Source organism: Palaemon carinicauda, chromosome 8, assembly GCF_036898095.1.
Source record: "Palaemon carinicauda isolate YSFRI2023 chromosome 8, ASM3689809v2, whole genome shotgun sequence".
Taxonomy (NCBI): domain Eukaryota; kingdom Metazoa; phylum Arthropoda; class Malacostraca; order Decapoda; family Palaemonidae; genus Palaemon; species Palaemon carinicauda.
The window spans coordinates 11,856,611-11,883,153 of NC_090732.1; the positions used below are offsets into that span (position 1 = coordinate 11,856,611).

General features: G+C 46.7%; 1 protein-coding gene across 1 annotated transcript in view; it reads right to left on the reverse strand.

Moving 5' to 3' along the window:
- The window catches only part of LOC137645655 (long-chain fatty acid transport protein 4-like), a 129,108-nt gene that overhangs the window by 94,102 nt on the left and 8,463 nt on the right, over positions 1-26,543 (reverse strand). Inside the window, exon 2 of the mRNA XM_068378488.1 lies at positions 19,691-19,896. Within this exon, the coding sequence (XP_068234589.1) occupies positions 19,691-19,887 (197 nt within the window). The 5' untranslated portion in view covers positions 19,888-19,896. The remainder of the gene's footprint in view (positions 1-19,690; positions 19,897-26,543) is intronic.

Genomic DNA, 26,543 nt, shown 5'->3' on the forward strand with positions numbered 1-26,543 from the left:
AAACTCCTCCTGGTGCAAAACCAGTCGCCTAGCCAACGTAACGCTCTCTAGGAGAGCGAGAGAGCACTAGCTTAACAACAACGGCTTCGAAGTAGCTAGGCCTAGTGTAAGTTCTGACGTTTAGGCGAACGAGGAGCAGCAGTTACAAGATCCGGACGAAGATCCTTAAAAAATCATCATGATTTAATTAAAGTCCATAGGGGGCTAAGCAGCTTAAGGCTCCTCTCCAAATGACAGAGTCCTCAAAGGAATATCAGTAGGAGGGAGAACAGCACTTTCTCATCTACAGGAACCTTGTCCGAGAAAAGCTAGGTTATCTCAGTGAGTCTCTCACTGGTGCATTAGTAGCAGACCAGAAGGCAACGTCATGTAACTGCTTGACAGTCTGTGAACTGTCAACAACTGAACTGTCAACCACAACAGGTGCGTGAGGACATACAGCACTGGTGCATTAGTAGCAGACCAGAAGGCAACGTCATGTAACTGCTTGACAGTCTGTGAACTGTCAACAACTGAACTGTCAACCACAACAGGTGCGTGAGGACATACAGTGTTCACTCGAGACTGCTTTGACTGTCTATACTGAGCAGTCAAAACAACTCTAGAATGCGGAGGTTGACGCACCGCGTCAAAACACGGCAACTTAACTCCACCCTCCTGTTGTTGTGGTAACACGCGAACGTCAACGGAGGGTTCCGTGCGTCGGTGAACGTCAACATGCGTCTGGCAGGGTCGACTGCGCATGGGTGGTGGAACTCTCACAGCTGGAGTGCGGGAGCAGGTAGCCTCAGCGTCTACTGGACGCACAACCGTGGTTGGTTGTAGGCTAACGGGTGCAGCATCAACCTTCTCCGCACGATACTCCTGCATAAAAGAAGCTAACTGTGTCTGCATAGACTGTAGCAAGGACCACTTAGGGTCTACAGCAGCAGGTGCGGCAACAGACGGTGTTACTGCCTGTTGCGGTACCACTTTGCCTCTCTTAGGAGGTGTGCAGTCGTCGTGAGACTGCAGCGAGTCCGAACTGACCCAGTGGCTGCAACTGGGCCGTTGGACTTGCACGGAAGGGACCGACTTGCACTTAAAAAGCTGCGAGACCTTGGTCCATGGTTTCTTACGAGAAACCTCTTCCGCAGACGAGAAATAAATGGGCTCTCTCGTCTTTGTGTGGGTGGGGCGATCTTGGGTAGATACGCCCGAAACCACGGAGGGAAAACGTCTGTTCGTTGATCAAGGCCTGACGAACCCATAAGTCGTTCGACATTACTTCTCCCCTGGGCTTGGGAGCTTGTAAGAGGTCCCGGACTAGGTGAACGACAGGCACGAACAGACGAACCCTCGGACGCAACACTGTAACACTTGCGCATATCACTTTATCACTTCGATTTTCTGTTTTGCAATAATTTCACTGAAATCGAAACTTTTACTGATTTCTACGTGAAATACGCAAATCTACCCTTCATTAAAAGGTAGTAATTGCGAAATCAGTCGTATAATGCAGCTCATTAATACTAGCAAAAAAACAGAAAACATAAATAAAGATAAAAAATTCAGTGGCTGGGAAAGAGACTAAACACTAGATCAAATAAACTATGTTTGCAATCTCTCACCGCACATAGCCTAGGGACAAGAATAAAACCCTAGAAACGTTTTACCTTCTTCCCCATCCAGCGACTAGGGAGGAGAGTAACACGAGAAACAACGTTACCCGCTTGAACGGAACGTTTTCTCTCCTCTCTCTCCCTCCGTCTCTATCTCTCTCTCTCTTTCTCTCTTGATTTCGCACCTAAGAGAAGAGCCCAATTATAAATCGTCAAAAAAACATGTTATTTGACTAAAAGGAACAAACTGACAGGTTTTCCAAAGAAAAAGTTCCTTTAATTTAGAATTTAAAACATTTAAGTTAAGAAAGAATGAGCGAAACGTCAGAAACGATTTACTCTTACTGCAAAGTGAAACCGTGATACTCTCTCTCTATCGTAACGATAGAGCGCATGTTGAACGTCCTGAACGTCAACAACTGCGTAGTCTAAAAACTAAACGTTAGTTCATCTTTGAAAAACAGTACGAAAACTATCAAAGAGATTCTTTCATAAACATTAAATTTAAAAAGTTTTAAATTCTTTAAAGGCTAACGTGCTCAACGTTGATTAACTTCGGTTCCAATTTCGGACCGCCTACTAAAAGGAAAGGTTGCATATAAACAAAACATAAAAAATTTATTTTATATGTTTATAATAAATGGAAAGTTAATCGAAGAGGCCTAATAAAGGCGGAGAGATATAAAATATGTGGATCTATAACATGTTAAGCAAAATTACAAAAAACCTAACACACTTCCTTCTAAGGGAAGGGTCGGCCATTTAAAAGTGAAAGAGAGTCCATACTCTCTTTATCACCATAATTAAATCTATCCAAAACGAGTTCAAGTTTTGAGATGAAGATAAAACTCCTGCATAACGAAAGCTCAAAACTAGAATAGTGTACTTCACCAAATAGTTGTGAAAACAAATCCAGTTAGTAACAGCGTATTTAGTAGGTCTTGCCAGTGGCACGACAGAGAGAAAATTGGTTCTGTGTTGACATGAAGTACTTGAGTACCTGCTCGACAGATGGCGCTGTTGATGTACACCCCCACCTGTATAGCGATCGCTGGCGTATTTCGTCCTTAGGTTTTTCTGTCGGGGCAGCAGAGCTGACAGCTACATGATCACCGGGTAAGTTTAATATTGAAAAAAGAAAATTATTATTTGGAAAAATAGAGCAAGCTCAGGTAATTTTGATATGTTTCCTTCAATGCGTACCACTTGCATTAAAGAAATGATCCCTATTGTTGTTTCTCATCTGACAGCGCTTGATGAAAACATCGACCACTATTTTCCATCACTGAGCACAGAGAAGTATGATTGGATTCGAAATCCTTTCATGAATATTCCCTTTAATATTGGATTACAGTTGTGTGAAGAAGAGGAACTGGCCACCATTTCTAGTGACAGAGATCTAAAAATAAAACATTCTACTGTACCTATTGACTCATTTTGGATATCTGTTCAAGAGGAATATCCCACATTATCTAAAAAAAGCTTTATCACTTTTGTTGCAATTTTCTACATCTTATTTATGTGAACTTGGCTTCTCAACCCTAAATAACATCAAAACTATGAAGCGAGAGAGACTACGCTCAACTGAAGAAGAAATGAGGGTCAGCTTATCACACATTCGACCAAATATTGAGGAAGTCGCCAAAATACACCAGGCACAAGTTTCACACTAATCATCTTCACAATTTACTCTAAGAAAAACACTGAAATATGTTATTTTCATTAGTAAAATAAATTTTTGAATATACTTACCCGATGATCATGTAGCTGTCAACTCCGTTGCTCGACAGAAATCTACGGTCGGGATACGCCAGCGATCGCTATCCAGGTGGGGGTGTACTCAACAGCGCCATCTGTGGTCAGGTACTCAAGTACTTCTTGTCAACAAGAACTCAATTTTCTCCTCGGTCCACTGGTTCTCTATGGGGAGGAAGGGCGGGTTCTTTAATTCATGATCATCGGGTAAGTATATTCAAAAATTTATTTTACTAATGAAAATAACATTTTTCAATATTAATCTTACCCGATGATCATGTAGCTGATTCACACCCAGGGTGGTGGGTGGAGACCAGCATACATGTTAACAAAGAAGCTAAGTATCCCGTATTTCATTTTATTAGTTATTCAAAATAACAAACATAAAATAAATAAGTACCTGGTAAGGAAGTCGACTTGAACCATTACTCTGCCTTTATTAAGTACGTCTTCCTTACTGAGCGTAGCGGTCCTCTTAGGATGCTGAACGACTCTTAGGTGCTGAAGTATAAAGGGCTGCAACCCATACTAAAGGACCTCATCACAACCTCTAACCTAGGCGCTTCTCAAGAAAGAATTGACCACCCGCCAAATCAACCAGGATGCGGAAGGCTTCTTAGCCGACCGTACAACCCAAAAACAACAATAAAAAGTATTCAAGAGAAAGGTTAAAAAGGTTATGGGATTATGGGAATGTAGTGGCTGAGCCCTCACCTACTACTGCACTCGCTGCTACGAATGGTCCCAGGGTGTAGCAGTTCTCGTAAAGAGACTGGACATCTTTGAGATAGAATGATGCGAACACTGACTTGCTTCTCCAATAGGTTGCATCCATAACACTCTGCAGAGAACGGTTCTGTTTGAAGGCCACTGAAGTAGCCACAGCTCTCACTTCATGTGTCCTTACCTTCAGCAAAGCAAGGTCTTCTTCCTTCAGATGAGAATGTGCTTCTCTAATCAGAAGCCTGATGTAGTAAGAAACTGCGTTCTTAGACATTGGTAGAGAAGGCTTCTTGATAGCACACCATAAGGCTTCTGATTGTCCTCGTAAAGGTTTTGACCTTCTTAGATAGTACCTAAGAGCTCTAACTGGGCAAAGTACTCTCTCCAGTTCGTTCCCCACCAAGTTGGACAGGCTTGGGATCTCGAACGACTTAGGCCAAGGACGTGAAGGAAGCTTGTTTTTAGCCAAAAAAACCGAGCTGCAAGGAACATGTAGCCGTTTCAGATGTGAAACCTATGTTCCTGCTGAAGGCGTGGATCTCACTTACTCTTTTAGCTGTTGCTAAGCACACGAGGAAAAGAGTTTTTAATGTGAGGTCCTTAAAAGAGGCTGATTGGAGCGGTTCAAATCTTGATGACATAAGGAACCTTAGGACCACGTCTAGATTCCAGCCTGGAGTGGACAACCGACGTTCCTTTGAGGTCTCAAAAGACCTAAGGAGGTCCTGTAGATCTTTGTTGGTGGAAAGATCCAAGCCTCTGTGGCAGAAAACCGCTGCCAACATACTTCTGTAACCCTTGATCGTAGGAGCTGATAGGGATCTTACGTTCCTTAGATGTAACAGGAAGTCAGCAATCTGGGTTACAGTGGTACTGGTTGAGGAAACTGCATTGGCCTTGCACCAGCTTCGGAAGACTTCCCATTTAGACTGATAGACTCAGAGTGGATGTCCTCCTTGCTCTGGCAATCGCTCTGGCTGCCTCCTTCGAAAAGCCTCTAGCTCTTGAGAGTCTTTCGATAGTCTGAAGGCAGTCAGACGAAGAGCGTGGAGGTTTGGGTGTACCTTCTTTACGTGAGGTTGACGCAGAAGGTCCACTCTTAGAGGAAAAGTCCTGGGAACGTCGACCAGCCATTGCAGTACCTCTGTGAACCATTCTCTCGCGGGCCAGAGGGGAGCAACCAACGTCAGCCGTGTCCCTTTGTGAGAGGCGAACTTCTGAAGTACCCTGTTGACAATCTTGAACGGCGGGAATGCATACAGGTCAAGATGGGACCAATCCAGCAGAAAGGCATCCACGTGAACTGCTACTGGGTCTGGAATCGGAGAACAATACAACGGGAGCCTCTTGGTCATCGAGGTAGCGAACAGATCTATGGTTGGCTGACCCCACAGGGCCCAAAGTCTGCTGCAAACATTCTTGTGAAGGGTCCACTCTGTGGGGATGACCTGACCCTTCCGGCTGAGGCGATCTGCCATGACATTCATATCGCCCTGAATGAACCTCGTTACCAGCGTGAGCTTTCGATCTTTTGACCAAATGAGGAGGTCCCTTGCGATCTCGAACAACTTCCTCGAATGAGTCCCTCCCTGCTTGGAGATGTAAGCCAAGGCTGTGGTGTTGTCGGAGTTCACCTCCACCACCTTGTTTAGCTGGAGGGACTTGAAGTTTATCAAGGCCAGATGAACCGCCAACAACTCCTTGCAATTGATGTGAAGTGTCCTTTGCTCCTGATTCCATGTTCCCGAGCATTCCTGTCCGTCCAATGTCGCACCCCAGCCCGTGTCTGATGCGTCCGAGAAGAGGCGGTGGTCGGGGGTTTGAACAGCCAAAGGTAGACCTTCCTTGAGAAGAATGCTGTTCTTCCACTACGTTAGAGTAGACCTCATCTCTTCGGAAACAGGAACTGAGACCGTCTCTAGCGTCATGTCCTTTATCCAGTGAGCAGCTAGATGATACTGAAGGGGGCGGAGGTGGAGTCTCCCTAACTCGATGAACAGGGCCAGCGATGAAAGTGTCCCTGTTAGACTCATCCACTGCCTGACTGAGCATCGGTTCCTTCTCAGCATGCTCTGGATGCATTCTAGGGCTTGGTTGATCCTTGGGGCCGACGGAAAAGCCCGAAAAGCTCGACTCTGAATCTCCATACCCAGGAAGACAATGGTCTGGGATGGGACGAGCTGGGACTTCTCTAAATTGACCAGGAGGCCCAGTTCCTTGGTCAGATCCATAGTCCATCTGAGATTCTCCAGACAGCGACGACTTGTGGGAGCTCTTAAAAGCCAGTCGTCTAAATAGAGGGAGGCTCTGATGTCTGCCAAGTGAAGGAATTTCGCAATATTCCTCATCAGTCTGGTAAACACAAGAGGTGCCGTGCTTAGGCCAAAGCACAGGGCTTGGAACTGGTACACAACCTTTCCAAAAACGAATCTTAGGAAAGGTTGGGAGTCTGGATGGATGGGAACGTGAAAGTATGTGTCTTTCAGGTCTAACGAGACCATCCAGTCCTCCTGCCTGACCGCTGCTAGGACCGACTTCGTCATCTCCATTGTGAACGTCTGCTTGGTGACAAAAGCATTGAGAGCACTGACGTCCAGCACCGGTCTCCAACCTCCTGTCTTCTTGGCTACCAGGAAGAGACGGTTGTAAAAGCCCGGGGATTGATGATCCCGGACTATGACCACCGCTTCCTTTTGTAGCAAGAGCGACACCTCTTGTTGCAACGCTAGCCTCTTGTCCTTCTCCTTGTAGTTGGGAGAGAGGTTGATGGGAGATGTAGCTAGAGGGGGATTGAGGCAGAACGGAATTCTGTATCCCTCCCTTAGCCACTTCACAGACTGAGCGTCTGCACCTCTGCTCTCCCAAGCTTGCCAGAAGGTCTTGAGTCTGGCTCCTACTGCTGTCTGGAGAGGAAGGCAGTCAAAACTTGCCTTTTGCGGACTTGGAACCCTTCTTGGACTTGCCACGGTGACTGTCTGCACGGGTACCTCCTCTGCTGGAGGTTCTGCCACGAAAGGGCGGGATGAACCTAGAAGCAGGTGTATCAACTGCTGCAGGGCGGAAGGGTCTAGGCACGGAAGGTAAGGTTTTAGCCTTACGTGCAGAAGAAGCCATCAGGTCATGAGTATCCTTCTGGATAAGTGAGGCAGCCATCCCCTTAATCAACTCCTCCGGAAACAGACACTTGGAGAGAGGAGCAAACAACAACTCTGACTTCTGGCAAGGAGTGATACCAGCAGATAAGAAGGAGCAAAGATGTTCTCTCTTCTTGACGACTCCTGATACATATGAAGCCGCAAGTTCACCAGACCCATCCCGAATTGCCTTGTCCATGCTAGACATGATCAGCATGGCCGAGTCCTTATCTGAAGGGGAAGTCTTCCTGCTTAAGGCTCCCAAACACCAATCGAGGAAGTTGAATATCTCGAAGGCACGAAAGACTCCCTTCAACAGATGATCTAGATCGGAAAAGGACCAGCAGATCTTCGAACGTCTCATAGCCAACCTGCGGGGAGAGTCAACCAGACTTGAGAAGTCGGCCTGGGCAGAGGCAGGAACCCCCAAGCCAGGTTCCTCTCCCGTGGCATACCAGACGCTCGACTTAGAAGCAAGCTTGGGAGGAGGAAACACAAAAGAGGTCCTTCCCAGTTGCTTCTTGGAATGCAACCAGTCCCCCATAACCCTCAAAGCTCTCCTAGATGATCTGGCGAGAACAAGCTTGGTGAAGGCAGGTGCAGCAGACTGCATGCCCAGAGCAAACTCGGAGGGAGGAGAACGAGGGGTTGCAGACACAAAATGCTCAGGATACAAGTCCCTGAACAAGGCAAGGACTTTGCGAAAGTCTAAGGAGGGTGGCGAAGACTTGTGTCCTTCAACATCAGAGTGAGGTTCATCCAGGTGAGCAGCTTCATCATCCGATACATCATCATCCGAAAGTTGAGTTGTGAGTGGCAAAGACAGAGCAGCAAGCTGAACGGCTGAATCCTGCAGAACGGGTGCATGCGTACCTGCGGGTCCAACATCATGCCTCTGCTGGACAGTCTGCGAGCTGGCAACAACAAAAGCAGAGGGCTGGTGTGTGGGAGGGGCTGCGGTGGGCTGAGGAGCATGCGGTAAGGTATGCAGAGCATGCTGTAAGGTATGCGGCTCATGCTGCATGGTATGCGGAGCATGCTGTAAGGTCTGCAGAGCATGCTGCATGGGCTGAGGAGAATGCCACATAGTGCTGGAACCTGGCAACTCCTGATGCGGCAGCTCACGCATGTTAGCAGATGGTGCAGCAAGAACATGCGTCTGGCAGGGAGGACTGCGCATCGGTGGAGGAGCTCTCACAGGTGGGGTGTGGGAGCAGGCAGCCGCAGTATCTGCTGAACGCACAACCTCTGCGGGTTGTAGGTTAACAGGAGAGGTGTTAACCTTCTCGGCATGATACTCCTGCATGAATGCCGCAAGCTGAGATTGCAGAGTCTGCAGCATGGACCACTTAGGGTCTACTGTGGTTGGAGCAACAACAGACAGAGCAGTAGCCTGTTGAGGGACCACTCTACCTCTCTTGGGAGGTGTGCAGTCATCAGATGACTGTGGCGAGTCCGAACTGACCCAGTGGCTACACCTGGGCCGTTGGACTAGCTCGGAAGGGACCTTACGTTTGAGCGGTCGTGAGACCTTGGTCCATCGTTTCCTCCTGGAAACCTCTTCCACAGACGAGGAATGTAAGGGCTCATTCGTCTGTATGTGGATGGGACGATCCTTAACAGATACGTCCGCAACCACTGAGGATACATCCGTGCGCCGATCAAGGCCTGCCGAACTCTTTGGTCCTTCGACATTGCTTCTCCCCTGGGCTTGGGAGCTTGCAAGAGGTCCCGGACTGGGAGGACGACTGGCACGCACAGATGTACCCTCATGCGCAACACTGACACTGACACTATGCACATCACTAGCACTAACACTTCCCACTGCACTCTTCGCTTTCAGCTCTCTGACATCTGCCAAGATCTGATTGCGGTCACTAACCAACGACTCCACCTTCTCACCGAGAGCCTGAATGGCACGCAACATATCAGCCATTGCAGGCTGAGCACTCGTAGCAGGTTCGGGAGTCACCACCACAGGGGAAGGAAAAGGTTGAGGGGCATGGGGAGAGGAAAAATCCACAGAGCGAGAAGAACTCCTCCTATCTCTCTCCTTCTCTAACCTACGTGCATATCTAAGGAATTCGTTAAAATCGAATTCCGAAAGCCCAGCACATTCCCCACATCGATCTTCCAATTGACAGGATTTACCCCTACAATTGGAACATATGGTGTGAGGATCTATAGAGGCCTTCGGAAGACGCCTAGTACAAGTCCTAACACTACACTGCCTGTATTTAGGAACTTGGGAATGGTCAGACATCTTGAATTTAGAAGTAGTCAAGGGGGAATTCCAAAATTAAGCAAAGTTCGTTAACCAATAAATCAAATTAATTCCAAAAGCTTGCTAAGCTAAGGATAAAGCTTCCTGAACAGCGAAGGCTAAACTTTAGAGCAAATACATCACCAAATCGTGAACAAAAGACTCCAAAATCAACAGCGTATCCAAGTAGGTCTTGCCGGCGGCACGACAGAGGAAAAATTGAGTTCTTGTTGACAAGAAGTACTTGAGTACCTGACCACAGATGGCGCTGTTGAGTACACCCCCACCTGGATAGCGATCGCTGGCGTATCCCGACCGTAGATTTCTGTCGGGCAACGGAGTTGACAGCTACATGATCATCGGGTAAGATTAATATTGAAAAAAAGTAAGTTCATATTTAAAAGTGTTTTATTTCTTAAGTCTGTAGTTCCATCTCATATTTACAAGTATATATTCTCTTAATTTTTTCTCTTAAATTTTCCAAGTGTGCCGTGATATTATTATAAGATCCTAAGTGTGCCATTGGTAAAAAAAGGTTGAGAAACACTGGGCTAACCAGAGGAAAGGCGTAAGTGTCCAGATGATCCAATGGGTGCTGTAAGGCGTCTTCAAACACAGGGCCTGGTATGGGAAAATAAAACACAGGGAGCTACTTGCCCTAGAAAATGACCATATATACATATGATCAGCGACTAAGCCCCCACTCCACCCAAGCTAGGACCATGGAGGGCCAGGCAATGGCTGTTGATGACTCAGCAGATAGACCTAAAGGTAGACTCTCCCAAACCCCGCTCCTTAGCTCACAAGGATGGTGTGATTGCAGCGACTAAAGGAACTAACGAGTTTGAGCTGGACTTGAACCCCAGTATGGGGATCACCAGCCAAAGACATTGCCTGGAATGTACTTAGTTGGTAACTCTACAGCATGGAACTCTGCCCAAATGTGTACCTACTTCATCAGGTGGCAGAGAGGGCACAAGACCGTGCCCTACTCACTTGTTGACGTAAGCCACCAACATAGTGTTGTTGCTTATCAAGACTACCTTGTGTCACCTCAAACGTTCTTAAAATGTTTGCAGCATTAGCAAAGGTGCTTGCATTTAAAGGCTGATGATGAGCAGATGCTTTTCTTCTTCTAACTATACCCCTTAGATGCCCAAGTCATTCAAGTTTGTGTCCCACTTCTTCAATGCTTCTAAGAACAGTTGCATATCTGGAGGCAAGGAGTTGAATGGGACTTCATTGGTGAGGCTTTTCTCTTTTAACCACCAGATAAGATCGACTTAAGCCTAATGCTCCATTGGAACAGGAAGGAAAGGATGATCTCTGGAGGCTGGTCAGTGATCCTTTAAACACCACTAAAGAGATCTCTGGTGAAGATACCCATGTGGAACGAGAAGACTCTGACAGTGCAGAGGTTGGCCAAAGTATGTCTTGGATAGGAACAGTCACGCTACCTCCAGCTTACTGATACATTCATCTGACGGGAAGACACTAATTGGTCAAAATGAAGAGGTGATGATGCAGCATGCTCTGATGTGTAGAACCTTCTCTGCCCTGAGAGTGAGTGGAGCAAGATCTTGTTTGACCGGCTGATTATCAACTCGATCCGGGGCAAGGATAGCTCTAGAAATGGCTTCAACACTTGAAGGAAACTGAACAGTCAATTAAGGACTAAGATTCTCCCTAATGGCAGAGACAAGGTCACTTCCCCAGACTGTTATACTTACAAGTGAGTGCAAGGACATTGACAAAAGAATGCTCTGACTTGGGATTGTCTGCCTCTGTTGGCATCTGTCCAATGATCACTGTCTTTAGTGCAGACAAATCCCAAATACCCTCATACCCAGCTAGGGTAGAGGTTGCTCTGAAGATTTCCTAAGCCCTTCCCTATAAATATGATCGCTCTACCCCAAGGACATAATCAGCAACATAATCGGGGGGATAAAGACTGCCAGGAATGGCCGACAACAGTGGGCGGAAGAATCCTCAGCACTGATCAAGGCAGAGATGGAGACAGTCGCCTGTACTCTTTCCTCAGCTGACTAGGGTGGAAGGATGACCACAGACCAATGCCCAAGGTACAGGTCCCTCCGCTTCCAATTTGTGGTCTTCCTTAGTACACAAGTACACAATCACAGCCTTAAGCAGTGCCATCCTCTCAAATTGGACTACCAAAGTATCACGACTTGAGGGGGGAGCAGGAGTCCAGAGTCCAGGTGAGAACGGTGAGGGAGGGTGCCAAAGCTTCTCCTACACCTGGGCAACAGAAGGGTTACGGGGCTGTACACCTCTGGCCCACCTGGCTCACGGGTAGCTGGGGAAACCAGGGCCATGGGAGTTCATGACACAGGGTTCTGTTCCTGGCTGCATGAACTGGCATCAGGGAAGTAAACATGAAGCTGTGGTTTAAACTTGCAAGGAGCCAGAGACCACTCAAGTGTCGTCCACCCCATCTTCCTAAAAGCGAAGTGGTGTTATAAGGGAAATGATATTCTGTGTTGAAACTGACTGACTACTGTACGTCACAGCATTCTCTCATTAAGAAGGACTCAATGAGGGAAAAAAAGAAGTAAAAGATTTTTTTGGTGTCTTCTTGAGCATGCTCCTGCATAACCTACACCCAGCACACAGGGATGATTGCGAACAATCATGACCCCCTATAAGATGCACTGAGAGTGTGTCTATCTACAGCTGATTTAGCCATAAATTGGTTGTAATGTTCACCCCTTCCCAAGCAAGTAAAAATCTCCTTCATATCCATATTCATAAAAAGCAACAGCTATCATTCACTTTCTGCAAGAAAAATTAAGAGATGAAATCTTTTGGTTGGAGTGCAACAGTACGTACGTCTGTACTTGTTGCGGCTGAACACTAAAGTGAAGAGCTTCCAACAGGTGGGAGTCCAGTGCTACTTTCTTCGCACTCACCACGTACTGTTAACTATCTCTTTAGCGAATTCAAAGGCCATTCAAGCTCTGCTGGAGACATTTCTCTATTCTAAAGGACAAAAGGTTTGAATACATGTTAGAACAAACCATGTAATATGTTATTTTCATTAGTAAAATAAATTTTTGAATATACTTACCCGATGATCATGTAGCTGTCAACTCTGTTGCCCGACAGAAATCTACGGTCGGGATACGCCAGCGATCGCTATACAGGTGGGGGTGTACACAACAGCGCCATCTGTGGTCAGGTACTCCAGTACTTCTTGTCAACACCACCTCAATTTTTTCCTCGGTCCACTGGTTCTCTATGGGGAGGAAGGGTGGGTCAATTAAATCATGATCATCGGGTAAGTATATTCAAAAATTTATTTTACTAATGAAAATAACATTTTTCAATATTAATCTTACCCGATGATCATGTAGCTGATTCACACCCAGGGTGGTGGGTGGAGACCAGCATACATGTTAACAAAGAAGCTAAGTATCCCGTATTTCATTTTATTAGTTATTCAAAAATAACATAAAATAAATAAGTACCTGGTAAGGAAGACGACTTGAACCATTACTCTGCCTTTATTAAGTACGTCTTCCTTACTGAGCGTAGCGGTCCTCTTAGGATGCTGAACGACTCTTAGGTGCTGAAGTATAAAGGGCTGCAACCCATACTAAAGGACCTCATCACAACCTTTAACCTCGGCGCTTCTCAAGAAAGAATTGACCACCCGCCAAATCAACAAGGATGTGGAAGGCTTCTTAGCCGACCGTACAACCCATAAAAAGTATTCAAGAGAAAGGTTAAAAAGGTTATGGGATTATGGGAATGTAGTGGCTGAGCCCCCGCCTACTACTGCATTCGTTGCTACGAATGGTCCCAGGGTGTAGCAGTTCTCGTAAAGAGACTGGACATCTTTGAGATAGAATGGTGCGAACACTGACTTGCTTCTCCAATAGGTTGCATCCATAACACTCTGCAGAGAACGGTTCTGTTTGAAGGCCACTGAAGTAGCCACAGCTCTCACTTCATGTGTCCTTACCTTCAGCAAAGCAAGGTCTTCTTCCTTCAGATGAGAATGTGCTTCCCTAATCAGAAGCCTGATTTAGTAAGAAACTGAGTTCTTAGACCTTGGAAGAGAAGGCTTCTTGATAGCACACCATAAGGCTTCTGATTGTCCTCGTAAAGGTTATGACCTTTTTAGATAGTACCTAAGAGCTCTAACTGGGCAAAGTACTCTCTCCAGTTCGTTCCCCACCAAGTTGGACAGGCTTGGGATCTCGAACGACTTAGGCCAAGGACGTGAAGGAAGCTCGTTTTAGCAAAAAACCGAGCTGCAAGGAACATGTAGCCGTTTCAGATGTGAAAACTATGTTCCTGCTGAAGGCGTGGATCTCACTTACTCTTTTAGCTGTTGTCAAGCACACGAGGAAAAGAGTTTTTAATGTGAGGTCCTTAAAAGAGGCTGATTGGAGAGGTTCAAATCTTGATGACATAAGGAACCTTAGGACCACGTCTAGATTCCAGCCTGGAGTGGACAACCGACGTTCCTTTGAGGTCTCAAAAGACCTAAGGAGGTCCTGTAGATCTTTGTTGGTGGAAAGATCCAAGCCTCTGTGGCGGAAAACCACTGCCAACATACTTCTGTAACCCTTGATCGTAGGAGCTGAAAGGGATCTTACGTTCCTTAGATGTAACAGGAAGTCAGCAATCTGGGTTACAGTGGTACTGGTTGAGGAAACTGCATTGGCCTTGTACCAGCTTCGGAAGACTTCCCATTTAGACTGATAGACTCTGAGAGTGGATGTCCTCCTTGCTCTGGCAATCGCTCTGGCTGCCTCCTTCGAAAAGCCCCTAGCTCTTGAGAGTCTTTCGAAAGTCTAAAGGCAGTCAGACGAAGAGCGTGGAGGTTTGGGTGTACCTTCTTTACGTGAGGTTGACGTAGAAGGTCCACTCCTAGAGGAAGAGTCCTGGGAATATCGACCAGCCATTGCAGTACCTCTATGAACCATTCTCTCGCGGGCCAGAGCGGAGCCAACCAACGTCAGCCGTGTCCCTTTGCGAGAGGCGAACTTCTGAAGTACCCTGTTGACAATCTTGAACGGCGGGAATGCATACAGGTCGAGATGGGACCAATCCAGCAGAAAAGCATCCACGTGAACTGCTGCTGGGTCTGGAATCGGAGAACAATACAACGGGAGCCTCTAGGTTATCGAGGTAGTGAACAGATCTATGGTTGGTTGACCCCACAGGGCCCAAAGTCTGCTGCAAACATTCTTGTGAAGGGTCCACTCTGTGGGGATGACCCGACCCTTCCGTCTGAGGCGATCTGCCATGACATTCATATCGCCCTGAATGAACCTCGTTACCAGCGTGAGCTTTCGATCTTTTGACCAGATGAGGAGGTCCCTTGCGATCTAGAACAACTTCCACGAATGAGTCCCTCCCTGCTTGGAGATGTAAGCCAAGGCTGTGTTGTTGTCAGAGTCCACCTCCACCACCTTGTTAAGCTGGAGGGACTTGAAGTTTATCAAGGCCAGATGAACCGCCAACAGCTCCTTGCAATTGATGTGAAGTGTCCTTTGCTCCTGATTCCATGTTCCCGAGCATTCCTGTCCGTCCAAAGTCGCACCCCAGCCCGTGTCTGATGCGTCCGAGAAGAGACGGCGGTCGGGTTTCTGAACAGCCAAAGGTAGACTTCCTTGAGAAGAAAGCTGTTCTTTCACCACGTTAGAGTAGACCTCCTCTCTTCGGAAACAGGAACTGAGACTGTCTCTAGCGTCATGTCCTTTATCCAGTGAGCAGCTAGATGATACTGAAGGGGGCGGAGGTGGAGTCTCCCTAACTCGATGAACAGGGTCAGCGATGAAAGTGTCCCTGTTAGACTCATCCACTACCTGACTGAGCATCGGTTCCTTCTCAGCATGCTCTGGATGCATTCTAGGGCTTGGTAGATCCTTGGGGCCGACGGAAAAGCCCGAAAAGCTCGACTCTGAAGCTCCATACCCAGGTAGACAATGGTCTGGGATGGGACGAGCTGGGACTCCTCAAAATTGACCAGGAGGCCCAGTTCATTGGTCAGATCCATAGTCCATCTGAGAATCTCCAGACAGTGACGACTTGTGGGAGCTCTTAAAAGCCAGTCGTCTGACGGAGCCGGACACAAGATCATGGTACTGCTGCACAGTCTGTGAACTGTCAACCATGGGGAAGCGAGGAAGTACAGCGACAACCCGAAACTGTCTAGACTGTCTGAGTCGTACAGACAACTCCTTATCGGGTTGCTGAGGTTGCCGCACTGCGTCACAACAAGTCACTTCTGCTGGTTGTTGAACGTCTTCCCAGTGACACACTGACTCCGTAAACAAAAAAATCCTCTAACAAGGACTAAGCTTGGACTGCATGTCTTGCAACAAAGCTCAAGGTCTATGGGAGCAGGTGTGGCAACAGACGGGGTTAGCGACTGAAGCGGAACCATTACCCTCCCTGGAAGCATGTTATGCTTAAATAAAAGTCCATAGGAGGCTAAGCAGCTTAAGGCTCCTCTCCAAATGACAGAGTCCTCAATGGAATATCAGAAGGAGGGAGAATAGCACTTTCTCATCTACAGGAACCATATCCGAGAAAAGCTAAGTTCTCTCAGTGAGGGTTTCACTGGTGCAAAAGCAGCAGACCAGAAGGCAACGTTAAGAAACTGCTTGACAGTCTTGTGAGTTGGCAACAACCAAAGATGTGTGACTGAGGAGCATGCGGTATGGTATGCAGAGCATGCTGTATATGCAGAGCATGCTGTATGTAGAGCATGCTGTAAGGTATGCAGAGCATGTTGCATGGCATGCGGCTTATGCTGCATGGGATGAGGCTCATGCTGCATGGGATGAGGCTCATGCTGCATGGTATGAGGCTCATGCTGCATGGGATGAGGCTCATGCTGCAAGGGATGAGGCTCATGCCGCATGGGTTGAGGAGGATGCCACATATTATGAGGCTCCTGCCTCATGGGTTGAGGAGGTTGCCGCATAGCATGAGGCTTCTGCCTCATGGTTTGAGGAGGATGCCGCATAGCATGAGGCTCCTCATAGCATGAGGCTCCTGCCTCATGGGTTGAGGAGGATGCCGCATAGCATGAGGCTCCTGCCTCATGGGTTGAGGAGGATGCCGCATAGCATAAGGCTCCTGCCTCATGGGTAGAGGAGGTTGCCGCATAGCATGAGGCTCCTGCCTCATGGGTTGAGGAGGATGCCGCATAGCATGAGGCTCCTCACAGCATGAGGCTCCTGCCTCATGGGTTGAGGAGGATGCCGCATAGCATGAGGCTCCTCATAGCATGAGGCTCCTGCCTCATGGGTTGAGGAGGATGCCGCATAGCATGAGGCTCCTGCCTCATGGGTTGAGGAGGATGCCGCATAGCATGAGGCTCCTGCCTCATGGGTAGAGGAGGTTGCCGCATAGCATGAGGCTCCTGCCTCATGGGTTGAGGAGGAAGCCGCATATCATGAGGCTCCTCATAGCATGAGGCTCCTGCCTCATGGGTAGAGGAGGTTGCCGCATAGCATGAGGCTCCTGCCTCATGGGTTGAGGAGGTTGCCTCATAGTGCTGGAACCCGGCAACTCCCGATGCGGCAACTCACGCATGAAAGCAAGCAGGAGGCGCAGCAAGAACATGCGTCTGGCAGGGTGGACTGCGCATCGGAGGTGGAGCTCTCACAGGAGGGTCTAAAACAGCTGGTGCGGCAACAGACGGAGTTACTGCCTGTTGCGGTACCACCTTGCCTCTCTGGGAGGTGTGCAGTTGTCGTACTGCAGCAAGTCCGAACTGACCCAGTGCTAATGGCTACACCTAGGAGTTGGACTTGCGCGGAAGGGACCGACTTGCACTTAAAAGCTGCAAGATTTGGTCCATGGTTTCTGCGAGAAACCTCTTCCGCAGACGAGGAATAAATGGGCTCTCTCGTCTTTGTGTGGGTGGGGTGATCACGTCGGCTACGTGAGTGGGTACACCCGAAACCACGGAGGGAAACGTCTGTTCGTCGATCAAGGCCTGATGAACCCATAAGTCCTTCGACGTTACTTCTCCCCTGGGCTTGGGAGCTTGTAAGAGGTCCCAGACTAGGCGAACAACTGGCACGAACAGACGAACCCTCGAACGCAACACTGTAACACTTTGCGCTTATCACTTTATCACTTTTGAATTTCTGTTTGCACTTATTTCACTGAACTCGAAACTTTAAGTGGTTTGTACCTGAAACACGCAATTCTATCCTTCATTAAAAGTTAGTAATTGCGAAAACAGTATTACAATGTAACAGAAAAACATAATGAAAGATAAAAAATTCAGTGGCTGGAAAAGAGACTAAACACTAGATCAAATAAACTACGTTTAAAATCTCTCACCGCATAAAGCCTGGGAACAAGAATAAAACTCTAGAAACGTTTACCTTCTTCCCCTAAAGAGACTAGGGAGAAGAGCAAAAACCATAACAACGTTACCCGCTTGAACGAAACGTTTATCCTCCTCTCTCTCCCTCCGTCTCTATCTCTCTCTCTCTCTCTCTTGACTTAGAACCTGAGAGATGAGCCCAATTATATATATCGTTAAAACATATTATTGTTAAAGGAAAAAAACTGGAAGATTTCCCAAATAAAAAGTTCCTTTATTAGAATTAAAACCATTTAAGCTAAGAAAGAATGAACAAAACGCTAGAATCGGTTTACTCTTACTGCAACGTGAACCGTGAATACTCTCTCTCTATCGTAACGATAGAGCGCAAGTTGAACGTTCTGAACGTCAACAACTGCGGAGACAAAACAAAACGTTAGTTCAACTTTGAAAACAGTACGAGACTATCAAAGAAATTCTTTCAGAAAACATTAAAATAGCATAAAATCTTAACAGGTAAAAACGATATGACGGGCTCAATGTTAATTAACTTCGGTTCCAAGAAAAGACCGCCTACTATTAGGAAAGGTCGCATATAAACGAACATAAAAATTAATTTTAATAAGTTTATAATAAAAGGAAGTTAATCGAAGAGGCCTATAAAAGGCGGAGAGATATAAAATAAATCTATAACTTTGTTAAGCAAAATTAAGAAAGAGAGTCTATACTCTCTTCGACACCAACACTTCCGTCTAAGGGAAGGGTCGGCCATTTAAAAGTGAAAGAGAGTTTATACTCTCTTCGTCACCAAAATTATATCAAATTAATTCCAAAAACTTGCTAAGCTAATGATAAAGCTTCCTGAATAGCGAAGGCTAAACTCTAGAGCAAAAACATCACCAAATCGTGAACAATAACTCCAGAATCAACAGCGTATCCAAGTAGGTCTAGCCGGAGGCACGACAGAGGAAAAATTGAGGTGGTGTTGACAAGAAGTACTGGAGTACCTGACCACAGATGGCGCTGTTGTGTACACCCCCACCTGTATAGCGATCGCTGGCGTATCCCGACCGTAGATTTCTGTCGGGCAACAGAGTTGACAGCTAAATGATCATCGGGTAAGATTAATATTGAAAAAGTGAGGTACTCTAGTTTTAAATGAATTCTATAGAATCACTAATTGATTTCAAGCTTTTAACCAGTTGCTACTTGGCCAGCGACAAGAAACAGAGTGATAAAGTTTATATAAACAATGGCTAATTATTGATACTTGGCAGTAAGGAGTTGCAAAAACCTGTGTGGGCTCTCCAGGAAAACTTTCATCTACACTTTTTCTTGTCCTTAAGGTTATGCTTGAAGATATAACATGAAAATAATCTTATTTTTCTCATACTTCTTTTTAATGTTGAACAGGCTAACAGAAATCTCTTTTTATAGTTTATATATGAAAAATCTACTTTAACGGTGTTAATGTTCTTAAAATATTTTATTATAATTGTTCATTACTTCCCATATAGCTTATTTATTTCCTTATATCCTTTTCTCACTGGGCTATTTTTCCCTGTTGGAGCCCTTGGGCTCATAGCATCGTGCTTCTCCAACTAGGGTTATAGCTTAGCTAATAATAATAATAATAATAATAATAATAATAATAGTAATAATAATAATAATAATAATAATAATAATAATAATACATTCAACAGCCCTCTTCTTGTTCATAACCTTTTAGATTTTATCTGCAGGGCCAGTTAAAGACACTTCTTATATTCCACCCACAACTCCAAGAAAAATTATTGATACTGTTTAGGGAAGATGATATTAAGATAAATAAGATGTTATAACCATTCCAGAAAATTTAAATAATATTCAAATTAGCAAAGTTACAACTTACTTAAGATCTCTAGGAAGGGTGTGATATGCTAGCCAAATTGTATGCGTTCCGCCAGTCGTCAAATAAACTCCTACGGCTAAGGCAGCAAGATGTAAGCCACTAAGCTTGGGTATCAAAAAACCTCCAAGTGATAATCCATGCTGCCCAGCAGCCCATAAGGCACTTGTAACGCCCACAATCGCAGCAGTCTTCAACATGATGTCAATCTATAAAAGAGAATAAGGGTGTCAAATATAATGATAGAAATCAATACACTGTATTCCACAGATATGGTATTTTAATTATAAAATAAATTTTTGAATATACTTACCCGGTGAATATATAATAGCTGCTGCTCCAGCGGCTCGACAGAAAAACACACAAAAACTCGCGAGCGATCGCTATGAAGGTTGCGGGTGTGCCCACCAGCGCCAACTATCGGCCAGATACCGCATATGCATGTAAACAAGCCTCAATTCTTCTTGTCCCGCTGCGTCTCTATTGGGGAGGAAGGGAGGGCCTTTAATTTATATATTCACCGCGTAAGTATATTCAAAAATTTATTTTATAATCAAAATATCATTTTTAAATATTTAACTTAGCCGGTGAATATATAATAGCTGATTCACACCCATGGTGGTGGGTAGAGACCAGAGTTAATTAAGTTTACAGCGTATATGCTTTAGAGTTTTTGACAGTTATAACATAACAAAACCCAAATATATAGGTACCTGGTAAGGAAGTTGACATAGACGATTACTCTGCCTTGTTAGTTTGTCTTCCTCACGAAGCCCAGCGATCCTCTTAGGATGCTGAAAGACTCCCAGGAGCTGAAGTATCAAGGGCTGCAACCCATACAACAGGACCTCATCAAACCCCTAATCTGGGCGCTCTCAAGAAATGACTTTGACCACCCGCCAAATCAACCAGGATGCGAAAGGCTTCTTAGCCTTCCGTACAACCCAAAAACAAGATTAAAAACATTTCAAGAGACAGATTAAAAAGGATATTGGAATTAGGGTAATGTAGTGGTAGAACCCTCACCCACTACTGCACTCACTGCAACAAATGGACCCAGTGTGTAGCAGTCCTCGTAAAGAGTCTGGACATCTTTTAAGTAAAATGACGCGAATACCGACTTGCTTCTCCAAAAGGTCGCGTCCATAATACTTTGCAGAGATCTATTTTGCTTGAAGGCCACGGAGGTTGCTATAGCTCTTACTTCGTGCGTCTTAACCTTAAGCAAACATCGGTCTTTCTCATTCAAGTGAGAATGAGCCTCTCGTATTAAAAATCTGATAAAATATGACAAAACATTCTTTGACATAGGCAATGATGGTTTCTTAACTGAGCACCATAATGCCTCAGATCCACCTCGTAAGGACTTAGTACGGGCTAAGTAGAACTTAAGAGATCTAACAGGACATAGCACTCTTTCCAGTTTGTTGCCTACGATCTCTGATAAGCAAGGAATATCAAAAGATTTAGGCCAAGGACGAGAAGGCAGTTCATTTTTGGCCAGGAAACCAAGTTGAAGTGAACAAGTGACTTTTTCTGTAGAAAAGCCGATGTTCTTACTGAAGGCATGAAGTTCACTGACCCTTTTAGCCGAAGCCAAGCACACTAGGAAAAGTGTCTTGAGGGTGAGATCCTTCAGGGAGGCTGAATGTAATGGCTCAAACCTGTCTGACATGAGGAACCTTAGGACCACGTCTAAGTTCCATCCAGGAGTTGCCAAACGACGTTCCTTAGAGGTCTCGAAAGACCTAAGGAGATCTTGGAGATCTTTATTGTTAGAAAGATCTAAGCCTCTATGACGAAAGACCGAAGCCAACATGCTCCTGTAGCCCTTAATCGTGGGAGCGAACATTTCTCAGATGTAAAAGAAAATCTGCGATTTGGGCTTCAGAGGTACTGGACGAGGACACAGATGCTGACTTGCACCAGTCTCGAAAGACTTCCCACTTCGACTGGTAAACTCTAATGGTAGAAGCTCTCCTCGCTCTTGCAATCGCACTGGCTGCCTCCTTCGAAAAGCCTCGAGCTCTTGAGAGTCTCTCGATAGTCTGAAGGCAGTCAGACGAAGAGCGGGGAGGCTTTGATGAACATTCTTTACGTGGGGCAGACGTAATAGATCTACCCTTAGAGGAAGACTTCTTGGAAAGTCTACCAGCCATCGAAGTACCTCGGTGAACCACTCTCTCGCGGGCCAGAGGGGAGCAACCAACGTCAACCTTGTCCCTTCGTGAGAGGCGAACTTCTGCAGTACCTTGTTGACAATCTTGAATGGTGGGAATGCATATAAGTCCAGATGAGACCAATCTAGTAGAAATGCGTCTATGTGTATTGCTTCTGGATCTGGGACTGGAGAGCAATAGATTGGAAGCCTCTTGGTCATCGAGGTGGAAAAGAGGTCTATGGTGGGTTGACCCCAAGTCGCCCAAAGACTCTTGCACACGTCCTTGTGGGGGGGTCCATTCCGTGGGAATCACCTGACCCCTCCGACTGAGACAGTCTGCCAAGACGTTCAAGTCGCCCTGGATAAATCTCGTTAACAGGGAGATGCCTCGATCTCTTGACCAAATGAGCAGGTCCCTTGCGATCTCGTACAGCGTGAGGGAGTGTGTGCCTCCTTGCTTGGAGATGTACGCCAAAGCTGTGGTATTGTCGGAGTTGACCTCTACCACTTTGTTTCGAAGGAGACTTTCGAATTTCATCAAGGCCAAGTGGACTGCCAATAGCTCCTTGTCGTTGATGTGCATGCTCCTCTGACTTGAGGTCCACAGACCTGAGCATTCCCGACCGTCCAGGGTCGCGCCCCAACCCAAATCCGACGCGTCTGAGAACAACACGTGGTTTGGGTTCTGAACTGCTAGGGATAGTCCCTCTCTGAGACTGATATTGCTGTTCCACCATTTCAGGCATGCCTTTACTGGTTCGGAGACCGGGATTGATACCGTCTCTAACGTCTTGTCCTTGTTCCAGTGAAAGGCTAGATGGAACTGGAGAGGCCGAAGGTGTAGTCTTCCTAGCGAGACAAACTGCTCCAGGGATGATAGAGTTCCTACGAGACTCATCCAATTCCTGACTGAGCACCGTTCTCTCTTCAGCATAAGTTGGACTTTGAGCAGGGCTTGATCTATTCGGGTGGCAGACGGAAAAGCCCGAAAAACTGGACTGCGAATCTCCATCCCTAAATAAAGAATAGTTTGGGATGGGATCAGCTGGGACTTTTCTAGGTTGACCAAAAGTCCCAATTCCTTGGTCAGATCCAACGTCCAATGAAGATCCTGCAGACAGCGATGACTGGACGATGCCCTGAGAAGCCAGTCGTCCAAGTACAGGGAGGCTCGGATTCCCGATAAATGGAGGAATTTTGCCACATTCCTCATGAGCCTCGTAAACACGATAGGAGCAGGACTGAGGCCAAAGCACAGGGCCCGAAACTGGTATACCACATTCCTGAAAACAAACCTCAGAAACGGTTGGGAATCTGGGTGTATAGGAATGTGGAAGTACGCATCTCGTAGGTCGAGAGAGACCATCCAGTCTCCCTTTCTGACCGCTGCTACGACGGACTTCGTGGTCTCCATAGTGAACTTTGTTTTCGTAACAAAAACGTTGAGCGCACTGACGTCTAGCACCGGTCTCCAACCTCCTGTCTTCTTTGGGACTAGGAAGAGACGGTTGTAAAACCCTGGTGATTGAAGGTCCGAGACTTTCACCACCGCTCCCTTCTCTAGCAACAGAGACACTTCTTGGTTTAGGGCTTGTCTCTTTGACTCCTCTCGGTACCTGGGAGAGAGGTCTATGGGAGTTGTCACTAGAGGAGGTTTGCGTACAAACGGAATTTTGTACCCCTCTCTGAGCAACCAAACAGACTCTTGGTCTGCGCCCCTCTTCTCCCAGGCCTGCCAGAAGCTCTTCAATCTGGCTCCTACCGCTGTCTGAGGCTGTGGGCAGTCAGACTCTGCCACGTGAGGACTTGGCTCCTCTCTTCTTACCTCTCTTTCCCTCGGCACGAGCGCTTCCCCTGCTGGGAGCTCTGCCACGAAAGGGCGGGATAAATCTGGATGCCGGAGTCTCGATCCTGGGTCTTACAGCAAAGGATGTAGAAAGAATCCCTTTGCGAGCAGAGGACGCCATCAAGTCATGGGTGTCCTTTTGCACAAGCGAAGAAGCTATATCCTTAACCAGTTGCTGCGGAAACAAGGACGCTGATAAGGGAGCAAAAAGCAGTTCTGATCTCTGACAGGGAGTAACTCCTGGCGAAAGAAAAGAGCAAAGGGAATCTCGCTTCTTTAAGACTCCCGACGTAAAAGTGGAGGCGAGCTCATTGGAACCATCGCGGATGGCTTTATCTATACATGACATGATAAGTAAGGAAACATCTCTGTCAGCAGACGAGATTTTCCTACTTAAAGCTCCTAATGACCAGTCAAGGAAGTTGAATACTTCAAAGGCCCTGTATACGCCTTTAAGCAGATGGTCAAGGTCCGAGGAGCACCAACTAATCTTCGAGCGTCTCATGGCTAGGCGGCGGGGAGAGTCTACGAGGCTTGAGAAGTCACCCTGGGCAGAGGCAGGGACTCCCAAGCCGAGAACTTCTCCCGTGGCATACCAGACGCTCGATCTAGACGAGAGCTTTGAAGGAGGGAAGGCAAAGGCCGTCTTCCCCAAACTCCTCCTGGTATCCAACCAGTCGCCTAAAAGTCGTAAAGCCCTCTTGGAAGAGCGAGAAAGCACTAGCTTAGTAAAGGCTGGCATGTTAGCAGGTAAGCCTAGAGGAAACTCAGACGGTGGCGAACGAGGAGCAACGGTAACAAAGTGATCGGGAAAAAGCTCCTTGAAAATTAACATGACTTTCTTAAAGTCCATCGAAGGAGGAACCGTCCTAGGTTCGTCTACATCTGAAGGATGATCATCATGATGAGGATCAGCAACGTCCTCATCTGAAGGATCTTCGTCCGATAACTGCTGAGTAACAAGCAAAGGGGTTAGCCATGCTTGACACGCAGAGTCCACACGCACTGGTGCATCAGCAGCAGTCCAGGACGCTACGTCATGTAACTGCTTAACAGCCTAACTGTCAACAACAACAGGAGCGGGAGGACGCTCGACGTCAACTCGAGACTGCCTTGACTGCCTAGACTGAGCAGTCAAAACAACTCTTGACTGCGGTGTTTGACGCTCAGCGTCAAAACAAGTCAACTCCGCTGGTTGGCGAACGTCCTGAACGTCAACAAGAGCATTAGGAAGCGGCTGAACGTCCATATGCGGCTGAAAGTCAACACGGGACTGAATCGAGTGAGGCTCTACAAAGCGTGACTGACGTGACTTAGTAACGCCAATGTCAACAGGACGAGCAAAGGCTCGTTTTGGCGGCTGAAGGCCAGGATCTCGATTAGCTAAGCGGCGAGGATCATCGTGAACCTTTTCAGCAGAATAGTCTTCAATAAGGGAGGCGAGCTTGATCTGCATGTCTTGCAGTACAACCCATTTAGGATAAACGGGAATGGGTGCGGTAAAAGACGAGGGTAACGTCTGAGACTGCAAAACCTTGCCTACACCAAGACTCTCGGAGCCTGTGTAACGTTTCTGCTTAGGCGGCGAGCAGTCTTCCGATGACTGCAAAGGGTCAGAGCTGTCCCAATGGCTACAACCAGGACGCTGGACCTGTCCTGAAGGGACCGACTTTCGCTTTAAGGGCCTTGAAACCTTGCCCCACGGTTTCTTATGCGAAAAGCCTTCGGATGACGAGGAGAAAATGGTCTCTCTCGTCTTATGGTAGGGGCGGTCTTGATGAGACACGCCTGTTACCATAGAGGGAACGTCTGTTCGCTGATCAAGGCCTCTCGAACCCATAAGTCGTACGACATTACTTCTCCCCTGGGCTTGGGAGCTTGCAAGAGGTCCCGGACTAGGCGAACGACAGGCACGAACAGACGAACCCTCGGTCGCAACACTGAAAACACTTTGCGCACTAATCACTTTCCCACGATTTTCCGCTGTGGCACTCTGACACTTTAGCTCTTTAACGTCAGCCATGAGTTGATTACGATCTGTAGCTAACGACTCAACTCTTTCGCCCAAAGCATGAATGGCACGTAACATATCCCGCATTGATGGTTCCTGAGTGCTAGTAGAGGGTTCAGGCACAACTACTACAGGGGAAGGATTAGGTTCAGGGGCATGGGGAGAGGAAAAATCTACCGATCTAGAGGAACTTCTCCTCACCCTATCTCTCTCTAGCTTACGAGAATACTTGTCATATTCGAGCCAATCGAATTCCGAAAGGCCCACACACTCCTCACACCGATCTCCTAATTGACAGGTTTTACCCCGACAATTAGAACACACAGTATGTGGGTCGAGAGAGGCCTTTGGAAGACGCCTATTGCAATTCCTAGCATTACACTTACGAAATCTAGGAATTTGAGAAGGGTCAGCCATTTTGAAAAAGTCAAAGAAAGTCCAAAAAACAATCCAAAGTCATCAACAATTAAATCTGTCCAAAAAAGAGTTCAAGAGTTTAAGTTGAGGATAAAACACCTGCACTGCGAAAGCTCAAACCAAAATGAAGTACTTCACCAAGTCTGTTGAAAAACTCCAGGTTATACAGTAAGTAATGGTACGTCTTGTCGTTCAGACCGACAGAGAAGAATTGAGGCTTGTTTACATGCATAGGCGGTATCTGGCCGATAGTTGGCGCTGGTGGGCACACCCGCAACCTTCATAGCGATCGCTCGCGAGTTTTTGTGTGTTTTTCTGTCGAGCCGCTGGAGCAGCAGCTATTATATATTCACCGGCTAAGTTAAATATTTAAAAATGACAGTTTTAGTTGATGAGAGCTTGAAACTACTCATAACTGCCA